This window comes from Eurytemora carolleeae, unplaced genomic scaffold (genome assembly GCF_000591075.1).
Source record: "Eurytemora carolleeae unplaced genomic scaffold, Eaff_2.0 scaffold870, whole genome shotgun sequence".
NCBI classification, from domain to species: domain Eukaryota; kingdom Metazoa; phylum Arthropoda; class Copepoda; order Calanoida; family Temoridae; genus Eurytemora; species Eurytemora carolleeae.
The window spans coordinates 83,121-100,481 of NW_019397085.1; the positions used below are offsets into that span (position 1 = coordinate 83,121).

The following is a 17,361-nucleotide window of genomic DNA, read 5'->3' on the forward strand; positions in this document are numbered from 1 at the left end:
ATGAGTGGGTCACTCTTCTTAGTGTTCAATTCTTCTGAATCTTAAGAATGTTAAATCAGGTTTCAAACTGTTCAGGGTACGCGGTACTAAATTGTGCACTATGACGAGGGTAAAATCAAACAACATTTTACAAATTAATCTATTCTGATATTTTTACATTAATTATTATAAAATTAATTAAATTGAATTTTCGATTAGTAAACTGTATTGATTTTATTTATTCTAATATTGTGAAAAATTCCATTAACAATGTTTATTGGTTACTTGCAACTGTGTTTCAGTATTTACATTTAACATTTATGCCGATCACCGAATTAGAGGTCGTCATTAAATCTAAATAATATTTATTAAAAAATAAAATTTGCACACAGTTTTTTTTTCATTTACCACCGGGTGTGTGGGTGATGAGGGGGGGGGATGAAAATAAACAAAATGAAAATTAACAAGAAATCTGTATTACAAAATATTAATACAAAATAAGGTACGACGCGACGGAGGTGTAAAAAATAGAATAAATAAAAATAAATGAAAATTGTGAAAACAAAAGAGGTTTGTTTTTGCAAAAAAATATATATTTAGGACGAAAATGTATTAATTTCTATTCAATTATTTTTTACTTTAATAAAAGAAAGTAGAAGAAAAACTGATCAAAGGGAACCCCGAACCATAAATAATATTTAAAGAGTTTAAGAGAGATGAAGAAATTGAACTAACAGGGCACAAAAAAAGTTTTCGTCAATTCTTGTTTAATCCATATCGTTATATCTATCCTCGGACTCAGAAACTCGACTTCGTTTCGAGATTAAAGATTCTTCGTTTCCTTCCAATTCCGCAGACCGTTTAAATCTCTGACTGGTGGTCACATTAATGCCCGGTCTAAAATCAGAAATATAATCAAAATAATTTGCGGCATTATTCAGATTTGCCGCATGTGACTTTCTGCAAATGCTCTCTTAAGTTTTAATTATTGCTGCAGCGCTTTCCCCACAAACTGTTAACCTAGCCGCAGCCTCGCCCCACATTTAATTGTTTCATTTTCTGCCTTTTGTGTGCTGCATAAACAATTACCTTTTGATTATAGATTAAACATTTCGAAAAATGTAGGCGCAAGAATTACTACAGAGTGTTTTTACGGCTACGCCTATCAAACCTTATGCATTCCTTACTAAAGAGTTTATGATTGTCCTTTAGATTGAATGGCCATCCTTTGGTTGTTTGAGATTAATAGATATCAAATCAAATTAACATATTTATTATTAGAAAAACCGTATCAAAAAATTGTCAACTATCATAATAAAAAACAAGGCTGTCCATTTTGTCGTGAGTCTGACATTAAAAGTTCTGGCTCCCATTTCTGGCAAAATTACAGCGACCGTTTCGTTTAAAGATATTTGACTAAATTTTTTTTGTTACCTGGCCACGATGACGGATTTGTTTTCTAAATTTTGTTCAATTGTCCGCAAAACGTCGTCCAAGTTTTTACACAGGCGTCTACAAAATATACAATAATAAAAAAACAAAATAATCATTTTTCAAATTTTTAAATTTTCAAAAGTAAGCTAGTCTTGATAACTAATAACTTGATGAAATAAAAACCAAAACATTAAAACAAAAATCGGCCTTACCTTGCATTTTCAATGTTGAAGCACATCGGAGGTGTGATGAGTAAAATATTCTTCTGTCGCCCAGTGATTGCAACCAGCACATTGTGAAACTTTAAACCATACATAGCCTTAAACAATTAATTATAAAAATATGTTTCTTTGGGGGTAGTGCACTGCTTACAGTGGATTCAAGACATTTTTCCCATACAAATAATCAGATTAAGGTTTCAAGAGAACCATAAAACAGACATCCTCCTCTTTAAATGGAGGGTCAGTAAAAACATAAGGAAATTCACTTTAATGTTATAATTCAATTTAATTTGTCTGGTCACCGTCAATTTCAAATGAAACTGAGATAATTGATCTTTTTATAATCTCATATCTTAAATTTAAATTTCATACCTTAATAAAGTTTGAAAGTAATTAACATACAGGCTGCATATGTTTGAGATCTGATATCATGGTTTGTCTATCTAAGTTCGTGAAAGGGCTACTTTTATTTTGCATATACAGGGTCAGCCACAAAAGATGAGACTTCAGACTGATATTTATGATTCCCATCAACCGTAAGCTTGTTTCTTTCGTCGCCTGATCATTAAATATACCATAAAAGACTACATTCAGGGTAGAAGTCATATTTTAAGAGTTTCTAGAGTTTCAGATCGACTTTTCAGTCTTAGTGGGTAACAGTTAACACTGTGTATTTAAACTTTTTATTTACCTCTGTGGCTAAGTCAGGAGCTGGTGTTTATTTACCTCTGTGGCTAGGTCAGGAGCTGGTGTTTATTTACCTCTGTGGCTAGGTCAGGAGCTGGTGTTTATTTACCTCTGTGGCTAGGTCAGAAGCTGGTGTTTATTTACCTCTGTGGCTAGGTCAGAAGCTGGTGTTTATTTACCTCTGTGGCTAGGTCAGGAGCTGGTGTTTATTTACCTCTGTGGCTACCTCAGGAGCTGGTGTTTATTTACCTCTGTGGCTAGCTCAGGAGCTGGTGTTTTGCTGGTTTTAGACTCAACTATCTCTAAGGAAAACAGGAGACCAAGGCCGCGGAAATCCCCCAAAATCTGGTGACTGAAACAATTAAAAAATCAAGGGTCTTCAATGTGGAAAAAAATGTTGGCATTATTTTTTGTTGACTTTTTTTTGTGGTGATTTTAAGCTTATTGATAATTGGGGAAACTTTCAAATCGTGTTATTCTTCAAAATATAGAAACGTATGAAATTATAAAAAACTGTAGACAATGTGTTAACACAGATAAAAGGATAAATCATATTGAGGTTTTAAAATTAAAGATCACCAGAAGCAGAAACGTCGTATCTAAATATAGAAATAATAATACTAGAAAATAACAATGCTCAAACGTTCACAACATGTATCAACAAAACCAAGAATACAAATTTTAATAATAATAACAGAATAACAATAACAGAAATAGAGATATTCGTAATCTAAAATCGTCGGGCGTGTACAAATATTCGAACATAATAACCTTACGTTTATTGACGAAAAATGAACTATCTAACCTTAAATGACCTAGACTCACCTCATTTTACCTTAAATGACCAAGACTGACCTCATTTTACCTGAAATGACCAAGACTTACCTCATTTTACCTTAAATGACCAAGACTGGCCTCATTATACCTATAATGACCTAGACTGACATCATTTTACCTTAAATGACCTAGACTGACATCATTTTACCTTAAATGACCAAGACTGACCTCATTTTACCTGAAATGACCAAGACTGACCTCATTTCACCTTAAATGACTTAGACTGACCTCATTTGACCTAACTTGGCCTAAACTCACCTCATTTTACCTATAATGACCTAGACTATCCTCATTTTACCTTAAATGACCTAGACTGACCTCATTTTACACTTAATCAACTAGACTCACCTCATTTTACCTTAAATGACCTAGACTGACCTCATTTTACACTTAATCAACTAGACTGACCTCATTTTACCTTAAATGACCTAGACTGACTTCATTTTACGTTACATGACCTAGAATGACTTCATTTTACATTAAATGACCTAAACTGACCTTATTTTACCTAAAATGGCTTGAACTGACCTTATTTTACCTAAAATGGCTTAAACTGACCTCATTTTACCTAAAATGATCTAGAGTATCCCCATTTAAATCATCCGTTCAACTGATCAGACCTGACCTGAATTACTTGACAATATATAACCTGACTTGACCTTACCTGATCATGATTTTTTGAAATTCAGTTTTTAGAAATTTTCCAACCATCTTAGCCGAGGTTGTCAGCTTCTCATTGTTTACTATCTCCAGTACTGATAAACCTAGTGTACAATTGTTATTGTATTAACAGTCCCTTTAAATTAAGATTTATCTAAAAATGTATTTACAGTCCCTTTAAATTAAGGTTTATCTAAAATTGTACTTATAGTCCCTTTAAATTAAGGTTTATCTAGAATTGTATTTACAGTCCCTTTAAATTAAGGTTTATCTAGAATTGTATTAACAGTCCTTTTAAATTAAGTTTTATCTAGAATTGTATTTACAGTCCTTTAAAATTAAGTTTTATCTAGAATTGTATTTACAGTCCCTTTAAATTAAGTTTTATCTAAAATTCTTTTAAAATAAGATTTATCTAGAATTGTATTTATAGTTCTTTTAAATTAAGGTTTATCTATAATTGTATTTACAGTCCTTTTAATTTAAGGTTTATCTAGAATTGTATTTACAGTCCTTTTAAATTAAGGCTTATCTATAATTGTATTTACAGTTAATTTTTTATTAAGGTTTATCAAGAATTGTATTTACATTTCATTAAAATTAAGGTTTATCTAGAACTGTATTTACAGTCACTTTAAATTAAGGTTTATCTAGAATTGTATTTACAGCTCATTTAAATTAGGTTTTATCTAGAATTGTATTTACAGTCCTGTTAAATTAAGATTTATCTAGAATTGAATTTACAGTTCATTTAAATTAAAGTTTATCTAGAATTGTATAGACAGTCCTTTTAAATAAAGGTTTATCTATAATTGTATTTACAGTTCATTTAAATGAAGTTTTATCTATAATTGTATTTACAGTCTCTTCAAGCCCCTGCCTACCTATAGAGCATGATACAGGGTTTCCTCCAAAGGTTGAGTAGTATCCTCTAAGGGAGTTAGCGAGCTTTTGGGAACAGATTACGCCTCCCATTGGGTAACCATTACCCATTGGCTTCCCTATAGTAACAATGTCAGGGACAACCTAGTTATTAAAAGGGGTTAATATTTTGCTGAAAAAATTGCACACCCACCTAATTCAAAAATAAAATATTGGGTTTAAAGATGATATAAAAGATAATTAAAATGTTGTGCAAATTGATATGGGTTTTGCTGACACCGGCTTGAATATCCAATTTTAAATCAATTTACGGAATGAGATTTAAAAAAAAATCTACTCCAGGTAAAAAAAAAAACTCAATTCTTTGGTAAAGTATTGACTTTGTAGAAGAAATAAAAGGTTTTCCATCCTAACTACAATCAATTTTAAATATGTTTCAATTCTCTATACAGATAAAAGCTCGGGTTTTAAAGATGGTACTGTTGATACCTATATCACAATGATTTTCAATCTTTTCATTTTCTTTTATTACTAGTGATTATATGATTTTTGTTATCATTAAAGACCATTTGCGACGGCCATTGTTAATTCGTATTTGTAGAATAGGAAAGTTGTAACCTCGTAGTGCATAAAGCCCCACATATGATCACCAGTTCGTCCCAAACCAGTCTGTACTTCGTCAACAATAACCAGTCCACCCCTGGACTGTATACATCTAAACATTCGTCAAAAAGTCAAGTTATAATAATAAAATAAAAAATAACAATGAAAACAATGATGCTGATGATGATAATAACCAAAGAACAAAAATAATAACGAAAATAAATAATAATAACCTCATAAACAAAGACAATACAATAAACATGAACTAATGGCATTACCGATAGACAAAAATAAAATAAAAATAAAAATAAAAATAACAATAATAATGGTAATAAATGATAAAAACAAAAATGTAACGATTACAATGGCATTAGGAATGATTACAACAACAATAATAATACCTGAATATTGCCTGTATGCAGGATGCAGGGGGAAGGTGTACTCCAGGGATAACAAACATAGGTTCCAAGATAAACGCTGCAAGTTTTCTTCCCTTCTTCTCCAGCTCGTCAATACTTTTTTCAAATTCCCTGAAAAATTTGTTATTGGTATTTTTCTAGTTATGTACTTCTAGACCCCCCCCCCCCCATACAATACAAAGTTTAATAAAAAATACAGTGTAAAGTGTATAATTGTTGTCAAGTGTAAAATACATTGAGTTTAAATGCTAGAAATCAGCGAATTTTACAACTTTGCTAAAATATGTTAAAATATATACTTTTTGATTTTCCCAGAGAGTAAAACATTTCGTTGCTCCCCACTCTCTCTTTTTTAATTCGATTTATATGTATGTATGTGTGGCTTGTCGTATTTTCAAAAGGGCATTTTGCAAGGCCGGTTTCCCAAGTGGCAACTTCACAAGTGTGCAAATTCCAAGTGACAACTTCCCAAAGGTTAGGTTAGGCCCTTATTGCAGCGCTGCGGGCTGCAATAAGGACCGAGCGCTGCGGTTAAGCGTTGCTATGGGCCGAGTCCTATGGCTAGGACAGACTTGGGAAGTTGCCACTTGGGCATTAGCACATTTGGGAAAATATCCTAGGGAAGTTGCCACTTGGGAAAATGCCTTTGAGAAAGTACTTAAAATCTGGCTACAGTTAACTTACTTCAGCCACTATAATAAAGTATTTAATTTGACACTATGGTTCCTAGTTTAGTTTAACTAATTCTAATACTAAATTTGAATTCTTAACTACAGTTCAAAGTTTAGTTTTACTAATTTTTGATATCCATTAATTCCCAATTCTAAACTACAGTTCAGAGTTTAGTTTTACTAATTCTTGATATCCATTAATTCCCAATTCTAAACTATAGTTCAAATATTGATATTGTCGCACTATTGATCTTGTCGCAATATTGATCTTGTCGCAATATCGATCTTGTTGCAATATTGATCTTGTCATTATTGATCTTGTCGCATTATTGATCTTGTCGCATTATTGATCTTGTCGAATTATTGATCTTGTCGCAATATTGATCTTGTCGCAATATTGATCTTGTCGCAATATTGATCTTGTCGCAATATTGATCTTGTCGAATTATTGATCTTGTCGCAATATTGTAACAATGTAACAAAATAACAATAGTTACTTAATCAAATTAAAAAGTAACCTAAGTTATCAACGTAACCAAGTTGCCTAAGGTTACTAAACTTACTGTGAATGTATCTTGTTACTAATATCGACCAGTATCCCAAGGTTACTAAACTTACTGTGAATGTATCTTGTTACTTATATCGACCAGTATCCGCAAGTTACCAAAGGTTACTAAACTTACTGTGAATGTATCTTTTTACTAATATCGACCAGTATCCCCAAGTTACCAAAGGTTACTAAACTTACTGTGAATGTATCTTGTTACTTATATCGACCAGTATCCCCAAGTTACCAAAGGTTACTAAAATTACTGTAAATGTATCTTGTTACTTATATCGACCAGTATCCCCAAGTTACCAAAGGTTACTAAAATTACTGTAAATGTATCTTGTTACTAATATCGACGCAGTATCCCCAAGTTACCAAAGGTTACTAAACTTACTGTGAATGTATCTTGTTACTACTGGTTATATTGTGTTGTATGTAAAAAAAAATCTTCAAGTAAATTATAAAAGATTAAAACAAATGACGAGTAAAAACATTAGCAAAATAAAAACGGATCGAAAAAATTAGAAGATAGAATATCCAGCCCTGGACTAGGAAACCATACTGAAGAGGAGGGGTATGGGGGGCTAAGCTATGAATAAAGGGGGTATAATCAAGGCCGGGAAAGGGGGGGGGGCGGGGTCAGACGACAGTATAATAAACAAGTTTGAGTGGAAGAAGGGATGGTCTAACATAAAATGCGTACTAACAAAATTTGAGTAAATTCTAAAATTTGTAAAATGAAAAATCTTGGATTTACAAAATTTCCCTCCGTAAATTCCTGAAATTGTTATCTACAGAATGTGTTTACCTAAACAAAGCTGACATTTCTAGATCTTAAAAGGGATCCTTTAGGCTGGCAAGATGCCAACAAGGGAAAATTATATTTCAAAAAAGTTTCAAACAATTTTTATTTGAACATTCTTTTATTGCTGATTTATATATAATACTTAAAATATATTGAAGTTATCCTACAAGCTTTCTCATGTTTTAAATTGTTATTCTTCTAACTTTCTGTCTAACTAACTACTTATAAACTTTCTCAGTTAGTTTAGTCCCTACAGTCCAGCACTCAATGAAGTTAAAATCAGAGTCAAGTGCCAAGAATCATGAAATAAAAACAAATATTTCATTATGAAAAAATATCTGGATTAACTGGAGTTAGGATACGCTAGGTTAAGAAAAAAAAATGTCGGAAAATCCTCCGCCGCAGGTACATAACATGAAATCTTAAATTACTCTCTTTAGTTGGCTTTTTCATACTTTCAATATTGCCTAAGGTGTATACAGAATTGTTTCTGATTTTTTCTCGTAATATCCAATATTTTCATATTTAACATACTTGGAAAAACAAAATTTGAGAAACCTTATAAAACTTGTTTTGATACAATTTTACGGTCGTCTTTTAATTTAAATAATTTTAGTAAAAAACTATATCGTACAGAACTTGTTGTTAAAACAGAAAATTATCTGAACAATTTCCATTATTTGACAGGACAGTTTTCTGTGGAAGAATACTGATTCACAGCAATATCCTTGAAACATTAATCTGGTCAATATTGTGCAAGGTATCTTCTTTTTAGCTTAACAAGATTTTAATTCTGATGATTTCTCCAATGTTTCTTATCAATGAATGAACAACTCTTTTTTTTGCAGTGAATCCACACCTTTCAAAAACAAAACAAAGAACAAAAAAAGGCTAAATTGTTCATACATCAACAGACAAGGATTTATGTTCAAAGGATATGATTGTAAATCGGACTGTCCTCTCTAGTTAAAAAGGAGGTTCACTTAAAATTACGTTTACGGTCCTTTTTTACCTTTTTGCAAATGCGAAATTGTTCGATAATTTAAAAAAGCAACTTTTTTATAATATGGATCACATCTTAACTTCTCTTACTTTTCAAACAAGTGACTTAACTTCCAGAAAAAATAAATCCTATTGACGGATAAAAATACCTTTAGAAAATCAAATGATGAACAATCCCTTGAAACAAAGAAAATGTTGATTTGACCGAAACTCATTGCAAGTTGAAGAGTACACGCAAATAGTCGACGTTTTATAACATTTTAGTCTGACATATGTTGCAAAATTTAGCAAAGATAGCAACTAAAGGTTCCATAAAGGATTCCGTGGTAAACCCTTTAAACATATATCTCATTTTAGAAGCAATGCAAGAACATACAGAGGAAACAAACATTAGAACAAGAAAGATGCCATATAAAAAGAAGAGGGAGGGGAGGGGGGGAGGTTAAATATATCTAATTCCTTGGGAACTATTGAACACTGCATTTGTTGAGTTTCAGTTTTTCCATGGAACAATGTGATTTCTAAAGGAGCCCCGCATTAAGTATGTTGAGGGGGCACTAACCCCTTGTACACCCCCATACTTACATCGTTTCTTAATTTTTAATGAAACATTTCCTTTTTTATCAATATAGTTATGATTTTGATACTCAAAAATATAAATATAATTTAAAAAAATGTTCCAACAAAATATTTAATCGACATTATTCCCAATATGCAGTATTTGTTACTATAAACCATGTTTTTGTTGCAGGGAGTAGCAGATAAGACAGCCAAACTTCTCAGGAAAAAGGTATTTAAAAAAAAAATTCTGAACGTTTCTTTATCATTAATTACAAAAAACAAGGATTCTATAAAGCTGAAAAATAAAAATAAAAAAGAATTTACTTACTTAAGTCAAAATGGCCAATGGAAAGAAAAATGTATTTATATGACCCAAGGAAGGTTTATGGGTACTAAGAATTACAAATAGTTGTCTCTAAAAACTTTAGATTTTGTAAAATTTTGAAAATCCATGAAAACAATTTTTTATCAGCAAATATTTGTATTATTGTTTTATAAACGAGAACATGGTGAAAGATTAAGCAACAATTAAAAGTTCAAATAGAAGATTGGCCCTGATGGCCCAAAACCCTAAATTCAAGATAAATAATTTTCTTCAAAATTACAGACTACGCGACTAGTAATTTATGTATTTATTTACATTTTTAAATTTTAGAAATATGGTTGAACATTAATTTGTTTTAGGATTCTAATAATACTAACGCAGAGATGTCTAAAGATAAGCCTAAAAAGAGACAATCTGCTGAAATAAGGTAAGATAGGTGTTTTCTGAGAACTTTTAAGATACAACTTTTTAAAGGATTTCATTAACATTTGTGATTTTTTTTATAAGACATGTTTAGCCTCAAAAGCCTTAAATCTTAGCTTCAAAATAAACCAATAACTAATTTTTTGGTTAGATAAATGAAAATGAAAAACTTGATATTTGAATATTTTTCGTGGCTAACTTTTCTTTTTTTTTTAATTCCAGCAACTTGATGTCTCAACTCATGGAAAATAAAAAGGTAGTAAATTGATTTTTATCCTTTATGACAATTAAGAATTAATGAAATAAAAAAACATATTTAAAGGAACTTACATAGAAGACTCATGCAATGTAATTCATGTCCTATTCACAACAATACCATTTAAACCTTTAACTGATCAATAATGTGGAAAATAAATTTCCTCTATTACTTCTGAACCAGAAATACACATTGCACAAGTAACTTTAAATGTAACCTACAGTTGAAACTATAAATATCACTTTTCATAAGATGATTCATATCTTATGCACTTTTGATCAGATTTAAGGGTACTGTTGTGAATACTCTTTTCTAAGGTATTCACAGAAGAAGTGAGATTATCTAAAACGGATCCTGGTTATGGTGAACCTTTAAAAGGTGTTGAAAATATTTTTAAAAATAATAATGATAAATCTATAATATGATAGAAAAGCCTTTTGACTTTTCTGCAAACATTTCACATCATACATCAAGCCAAATCAAAACTTAAAACAAGTTAACCAAGTTTGGTTAAAAAATATTATAAATCATTGAATTAAAACAATTTTTGTGACTGTGTACATGTAATCAAAAAAAGATTGGACTCTAATAATAGAAAACAGGACATTTCAATAATAGTTTCAATAATAGAAAACAGGATATTTTTTGCTTGCAAAACTGTCAAAACTCAAAATTGTATGAGGTGATTTTATACTAAAAAAAACAGCTTCGGTGTGATGGGTTTATAAAAATTTGCACCTTAGGAACAAAGACTGAGGCCCGGGGGAGAAAGGCACATGATGATATCTCCAAGGAAATCATTGAACTGTGTGAAGTTATCTGGATGCATGGACAACAAACAGGTCCAAAATGTGCAAGTGGCCAAACATGCCATTCAAAACTTAAACTGTGTTAAAAGTTTGACCCAACAGTGGCTACTTTTTTACTTAAATCTCAATTTGCAGTGCATGAAAATAAAGCCCAAAATGTGTTAAATATTTTAACAATGTGATCAGCTTTCTCAAAAATATTCAAGAGTTTTTTGTTTTCAGACGACTTAAAAATCTGCTAAGTGTAAAGGCATTTTAGTTTTTATCTAGTAAAAAATAAATAAGTCTTTGCTTAAAACAAGCTACTATTAGGACGCTATGATGAGGACACAACTGTAATACTGTTTGGAGAGCTGTTTAGCCTATACAATAGAATATCAAGCAAGGTACCCCGGCTAAAATCTAAACTCCATTGAGGGCAATGAGGGTTATATAATTTTTGGATTAATCACCCCATTTCAAAAAACTTATTACCAACAAAATTATGCTATTTTCCCTGAAATTAATGTGTTTCTTACGTGTCAATTCCAGGAATAAATTATTTAAAAAAGGGGGAATTGGCTAATTTTTGAATAAAATCTATGCCCAAATAAATTAGACAACTCAAATCTTTGAATTATTATACAATTTCAATTTTGCTAAATGTCTGTAAATTGTGAAAAATTGCACACACTAATATTAACAAGTTCCATGAACACTTCTCATAATGATTCACAAACTTTTACACAAAAATCTAGCAGATTTATTATCCAAAGTTAATTTCTGAAAAAGATATAATTTGAACCTAATCAGAAGGTATACAATAGGACATCTAAAAAGGGTCTTTCACAATAACCAATTTCGAATATCTACCATTTTCATTAAAAAATAACAAGAAGTATTAAATTGTTGGTAAGTTAACAAGCTATTAGAGTTTTCACCCTAAGTACTTATCACTTATTTTTACTTAGTTAAATTATGTTTTTGTCAAAATTTTGGAAAATGTTTAAAAATATTTAAAAAACCTTCAAAAAACAAGAGGTTTTTATGGATATTTTCAAATAGATGAATAATAATAAGATATGTAAAATGAATTTATTTCATAGGTTGTTGGGCTTCTTCTCAGGGCTAGGAAATACAACCTTGTCTACTTTGAAGGGGAGACTCTTTTCCAGGAAATGATTATTAACAGTATTTTTTAGCTTAAATCATAAAGTAAAATCTAAAATCTTTGAGATAAAAGAACACCATCAATTATTTGATAATAATTGTTGATTGTTAGGGCCAGAATAATGAAACTCCAATATTTCTTCTCAGGTAAATGAACAAGTTTATCTCTCTAAACCCTTATTTTACTTTGTCATTTTAGATCAATGGCTGAAATTCGAGCCCTCTTCAAGTCAGGGCAAGACCCAAAAACATTTAAGTGGGGGCATGTTGCAGTAGCACCCATAGAAGAGGAGAAAGGAGGAGTAAACCCAAATCAGAATCAAACCAAAGACACAAAATTATTGAAAAAAAAGACCAAGGAAAATAAGGCCAACGAAAAAAGTATTCTAATATCTAATTTTGAGGAAAAATTAATGAATGTAGAAATTTCAGCAATCTCAGAAAATCTGGAAGATCATAGAGAAAAAACTTCTCTAGTACCTATAAAAGATGATGCGGAAGGCACACCAGTTCCCAAACCATCAGAGGAAAATATCAATAAAGATAAGCAGGACATTGAAGACATACAATCAAGAAGTCCTTCCTTGGAATTGGAAAAATTTCCATTTGAGCAAATATTAGGGAGCACAGAGGAAAGTTTGGAAATTTCCAACAGGGATACAGAGAGCAAAGATCATGAAGCAACAATTAAATATGATAAATCAGTCAGCAAGCTTTGTGAATCAGATAACAACATAACATTGGGAAATTCAGAAGAAGATCATTAAATTTGTTTTTTTGTATTATAATTGAAAAAGAAGTCTATTAGATTAGCATCTAAATTGTATTCATTAAACAACCTGATTTAAGAAAAAAAAATTTTATCTAATGAAAAAAAAATGTGAAAACAAATCTGTTAGAAGTTATTAGAACAATAAAAACAAAAAATATCAATAGTTTTGTTGATGCAGATTTCTGTAGAAAATTCATTTATGGGGAATATGTCTTTTTATGTTTGCTTCAAAATAGACATAAAAAATAAATACACACCCACCCTTCAGGTAAATCAAATCTATTTTCCCGTAGATTAACACAAAACATTGTCAAGGAGTAAAAACATACCATCAGGGGTGTTTTCTTCTTAAAAAATCATTTCCCCTCAGCCGCCCCCATTCGAAATATTATTTTCGCCCAGAATTTAGATTTATTTACATGGAGGGAAATTTTTATGTTAGGGAACTTTATTTCTGGAATTGGTAAAAATAAATGATTAAATGATCCCCATGTTTCAAGTCAAAAGTTGTTGCCTAATAGTAGTAAAATTAAAATGGCGTCGTCTCCTACCTTATTGCCAAATCATTGGCCTCACTGCCTGAGTTACACATGTAGCAAACATCCAAGGATTCAGGGAAAGATGAAACTAAAATACAGATGTGTTGTTAACAATTAGTCGAGTATGCTCAAACAAAAAATTTTCTTGGAAGTGCAATCTAAACCGACCACGAGAATAGAAAATAACATGATGTTTATCTGTTATTATAGTATGTTTCCAAATGCTTCATATTGTCCTACCCGGCTTGAATTTGCATGTTATATGATTTAGCTTCAAATTTTTATACCATCAAGTTATTGACAGAAAAGTCAAAAAATAAGTACTCACTTAATTCCTTCCGGTATTTGTAAAGACTGTCGGACATAAATCCCTGAGCGGTGCTAAGCTTAGTCATCTGGTCATGCCCCGAGCTGATAACCTAAGAATCATTAGCATTATTTTTAAACTTAAAAAATATTTATTCATGTAAGATTAGTCTAGCATGGTAGTTCAAACTTTCTTTGCCATTTTCCTTTTTCTGTTTCTACCTACTGATTCTGTTTTTTTCCTCCTGATTCTGGTACTACCTTCTGTTTCTGTTTCTACCTCCTGTTCCTACTTCATCCTCCTGTTTCTGTTTCTGTGTTCTGTTTTTGTTTTTACCTCCAATTCCCGTAACTATCTTCTTTTCTGTTTCTTCCTACTGATTCTGGTTCTTACTTCTGTTTTTTACCTTCTGTTTAACCTTTATTACCTCCTGTTCCTGTTTTATCATCCTGTTTCTGCCTCTACCTTCTATTTTAGTTTCTACTTCCTGTTAACCGTTTATATTTCCTGTTCCTGTTTCTGCCTCTACCTCCTGTTTCTGTGTCTACCTTTGTAGTAAATGCCCTACTCCTTCTAGGTCACTGCCAATCTAGGTACAACTCAATTTTGAACTCCTAGGTTCTCCAATAATACCTTGGTCAGTTTCAATCAGGATACAACTCTATCTGTATTCTCAGGTATCTGTTTAACTCCTGTATATGTTTCTACCTCCTGTTAGCTGTTTTTACTTCCTGTTCCTGTTTCTACTTCCTGTTCTTGATTCTACCTGTGGATGGCAATGTCCCACATGTGCAGTGCTGTTCACGCAGTCCAAGAACTCAATATTATTATCATCGTACAAATACTGTTTCATGCCACGTACAATCTTCAACGGGCTCCTGTACAAGAGCACAATAAATAATATTTTCCACAAATAATCGTTTAAGCTAAGAATTTCAATCCTGAAAATCAATGATTGGGACTATAAGCGTAATTTCAAGTGACCCTCCATGTAAAGATGGGAATATCCGATTCACAAGGGTACCCTTCAAAGCTTTGGCTGATCAAGTATATATTAGATATCAATGTTTATAATTTCGAAAACTGATTATTTTCAAAGGTGATTTCTCTACAAAAGTTATTATCGCATTTCTACTGCAGAAAAACATACAGGAAATATCAGAATTAAAAACGCTTAAACCTAGAAAAACAACAATATCTTCCACATTATTAATCAGATAAAGGTGTCAAGAGTACCGTTGTTAATCGAACATTGCCATCATATATATGGAGGGTCACTTGAAATTACACTTACAGTCCCTTTAACACCCCTTTCCTACAATTTATGGGAAAATAAAAGATTTAAAAAAAATTGTATTCTCCAACAATTTGAACCTAATTGATATTGTATAATCGTATACTAATACATTTATAGATTCTGGTTGGTTTTTCATCCGGCCAAGCAATTAAATATTAAACAAAAATTAATTATTTGCTCATCCAAACAATGAAATCTTAACCACCAAAATTAATTATTTGCTTTTATTGTCGTCTTCCTATTCCAGTTTTTTCAGACTAAAGCTGTATACGTATTTTTTTTAAATAATAGGAAATCTTGGCTCTTTAAGTTAACATTTTGATCAAAGTGATGTATAGAGAATTGCTAAAATGTCGTCTTTTGCAGCCTCATTTGAAAATTAAGGTCAATAATAAACGATGAATAATAAAGAGAAAGTTTTTATTTTTAAATAAACTTAGCAATTTTGTGTGGTATCTCATATCCTTGGGATTAACAAAAGATTAACAAAATTTTAAAATATTGGCCGCGAAATTTTTAGATTTTCATAAAATGTTGTAAATCCACAAAATTTTGGTTTGTTATTGTTTTTTAATGCACATCGAACATTCGAAGAGAAAATGCTAACAGATAGAGCAACAATTAAAAGTTGAAATAAGGAACATAAGAAAAAGGAATCTGTAAGAAACCCCAATGTGGACCTCCCTGAAAGCCTAGTTAATATGTGAAGTGCCAGTTACCTTTGAAATATAAAGGAACAATACCTAGTTACAACTGAAATATCAAGGGACAGTTCCCAGTTACCTTTGAAATATAAAGGGACGGTTCCCAGTTACAAGTTACACCTGAAATATCAAGGGACAGTTCCCAGTTACCTTTGAAGTGTAAAGAAAAATACCCATTTACAACTGAAATATCAAGGGACAGTTCCCTGTTTCCTTTGAAATGTAAAGGAACGGTTCCAGTTACAAGTCACAACTGAAATATCAAGGGACAGTTCTCAGCTACCTTTCAAATATGAAGGGACGGTTTCCTCCTCTAGAACTTTGTCCTGGAAATGGGATCTGGTGAAGACTACAGATTGTTGGGTCGTTCAAATCCTAAAATTAAAAGTACAATAAAAACAGTACGTCACTAGTGTGCAATAAAACAGTACGTCACTATTGTTCAATAAAACAGTACATCACTATTGTGCAATAAAACAGTATATCACTATTGTGCAATAAAAAAGTACATCACTATTGTGCAATAAAGCAGTACGTCACTATTGTGCAATAAAACAGCACATCACTATTGTAAAATAAACAGTACATTACTATTGTTGAATAAAACAGTATACCACTATTGTGCATAAAACAGTACATCACTATTGTGCAATAAATCAGTGCATCACTATTGTGCAATAAACAGTACATCACTATTGTGCAATAAAACAGTACGTCACTATTGTGTAACAAAACAGTACATCACTATTGTGCAATAAACAGTACATCACTATTGTGCAATAAAACAGTACGTCACTATTGTGTAACAAAACAGTACATCACTATTGAACAATAAAACAGTACGTCACTATTGTGCAATAAAACAGTACGTCACTATTGTGCAATAAAACAACATACTACATAGCTGTGAGTTGAGTCGTTTATCAGAGATAAAATCTTTAAATTGAAATAACGAAATACTTAACCTTGATATCCACTTAATAACTTAATAATGCTTAATCCCTAAAATCATCAGTCAACAATTGAGTGCTTAGGATCCATTTGATTTTGATGCGGATCCGGATCCAGGTCATGCACATTTCTTTAAGATTTACTGATTTTTTTTAACAGAAGAAGAATTATAAAATCATTTTCCTCTTTTTTTCGCTTATTTTTATGCTGAAACTTGATGAACCTTTAAGAGATAAGGACTTTGTGATAATCTCTCTTTTATCAAGGGCAAGAATTTTGTTGTTGTTGATATTTTGACCCTTTAAGCCAAAAGGTTACGGATTTGATGGATCCGGATCCTAAGCACTGCATGTAGCCTAATTTAATTTTTTCTTAAAAGGTAAGTACTAAGTTAATTCAGAATGATTTATTTGACTTCTTTTCAGTTTTCATGAATTTAGTTTGTAATATTTCTATTTGCCAAAACAACATGTGACTAGTATTTAAAACCTTTTACCTATTTTTAACACCCCCCCCTT

The 17,361-nt window shown here is 31.4% G+C and overlaps 2 protein-coding genes and 1 pseudogene across 3 annotated transcripts; 1 reads left to right on the forward strand and 2 right to left on the reverse strand.

Moving 5' to 3' along the window:
- Window positions 1–198: 198 nt before the first annotated feature.
- Window positions 199–7,768, reverse strand: LOC111711729 (ethanolamine-phosphate phospho-lyase). The gene is made up of 10 exons (XM_023486155.1): window positions 7,752–7,768; window positions 5,705–5,833; window positions 5,319–5,415; window positions 4,703–4,844; window positions 3,823–3,922; window positions 2,571–2,673; window positions 1,626–1,732; window positions 1,414–1,491; window positions 666–876; window positions 199–333 (listed from the first exon to the last, which is right to left on the reverse strand). Exons 1-9 carry the CDS (start codon window positions 7,766–7,768, stop codon window positions 747–749), a joined length of 903 nt encoding a protein of 300 aa, XP_023341923.1. The 3' UTR covers window positions 199–333; window positions 666–746.
- Window position 7,769: 1 nt separating this feature from the next.
- LOC111711724 (uncharacterized) lies at window positions 7,770–13,210 on the forward strand. 2 transcript variants are annotated; one of them, XM_023486148.1, is made up of 11 exons: window positions 8,133–8,153; window positions 8,436–8,508; window positions 9,502–9,540; window positions 9,996–10,063; window positions 10,282–10,315; window positions 10,633–10,693; window positions 11,059–11,157; window positions 11,437–11,510; window positions 12,210–12,278; window positions 12,386–12,420; window positions 12,473–13,210. In XM_023486148.1, exons 4-11 carry the CDS (start codon window positions 10,020–10,022, stop codon window positions 13,038–13,040), a joined length of 984 nt encoding a protein of 327 aa, XP_023341916.1. In that variant the 5' UTR covers window positions 8,133–8,153; window positions 8,436–8,508; window positions 9,502–9,540; window positions 9,996–10,019; the 3' UTR covers window positions 13,041–13,210. The 2 variants fall into 2 exon arrangements, with proteins under 2 accessions (XP_023341915.1, XP_023341916.1); XM_023486147.1 differs by lacking the exon at window positions 8,436–8,508 and having other exon boundaries at window positions 7,770–8,153; window positions 12,473–13,207.
- A 382-nt stretch (window positions 13,211–13,592) lies between these two features.
- LOC111711726 (ethanolamine-phosphate phospho-lyase pseudogene) lies at window positions 13,593–16,288 on the reverse strand (annotated as a pseudogene).
- Between the last annotated feature and the right edge of the window lie 1,073 nt (window positions 16,289–17,361).

Bases quoted from the DNA above. Each gene is read 5' to 3' on its own strand.
- LOC111711724 (XM_023486147.1), top strand. From the start codon at position 8,130: ATGTCGGAAAATCCTCCGCCGCAG. The intron at 10,316-10,632 runs GTAGTAAATTGA...CTCTTTTCTAAG, and splicing joins AACTCATGGAAAATAAAAAG to GTATTCACAGAAGAAGTGAG. The intron at 11,158-11,436 runs GTCCAAAATGTG...AGCTACTATTAG, and splicing joins GATGCATGGACAACAAACAG to GACGCTATGATGAGGACACA.
- LOC111711729 (XM_023486155.1), bottom strand. The intron at 4,845-5,318 runs GTTACAACTTTC...TTTAATAACTAG, and splicing joins GGGGCTTTATGCACTACGAG to GTTGTCCCTGACATTGTTAC. The intron at 1,733-2,570 runs GTAAATAAACAC...TAATTGTTTAAG, and splicing joins CTCCTGAGCTAGCCACAGAG to GCTATGTATGGTTTAAAGTT.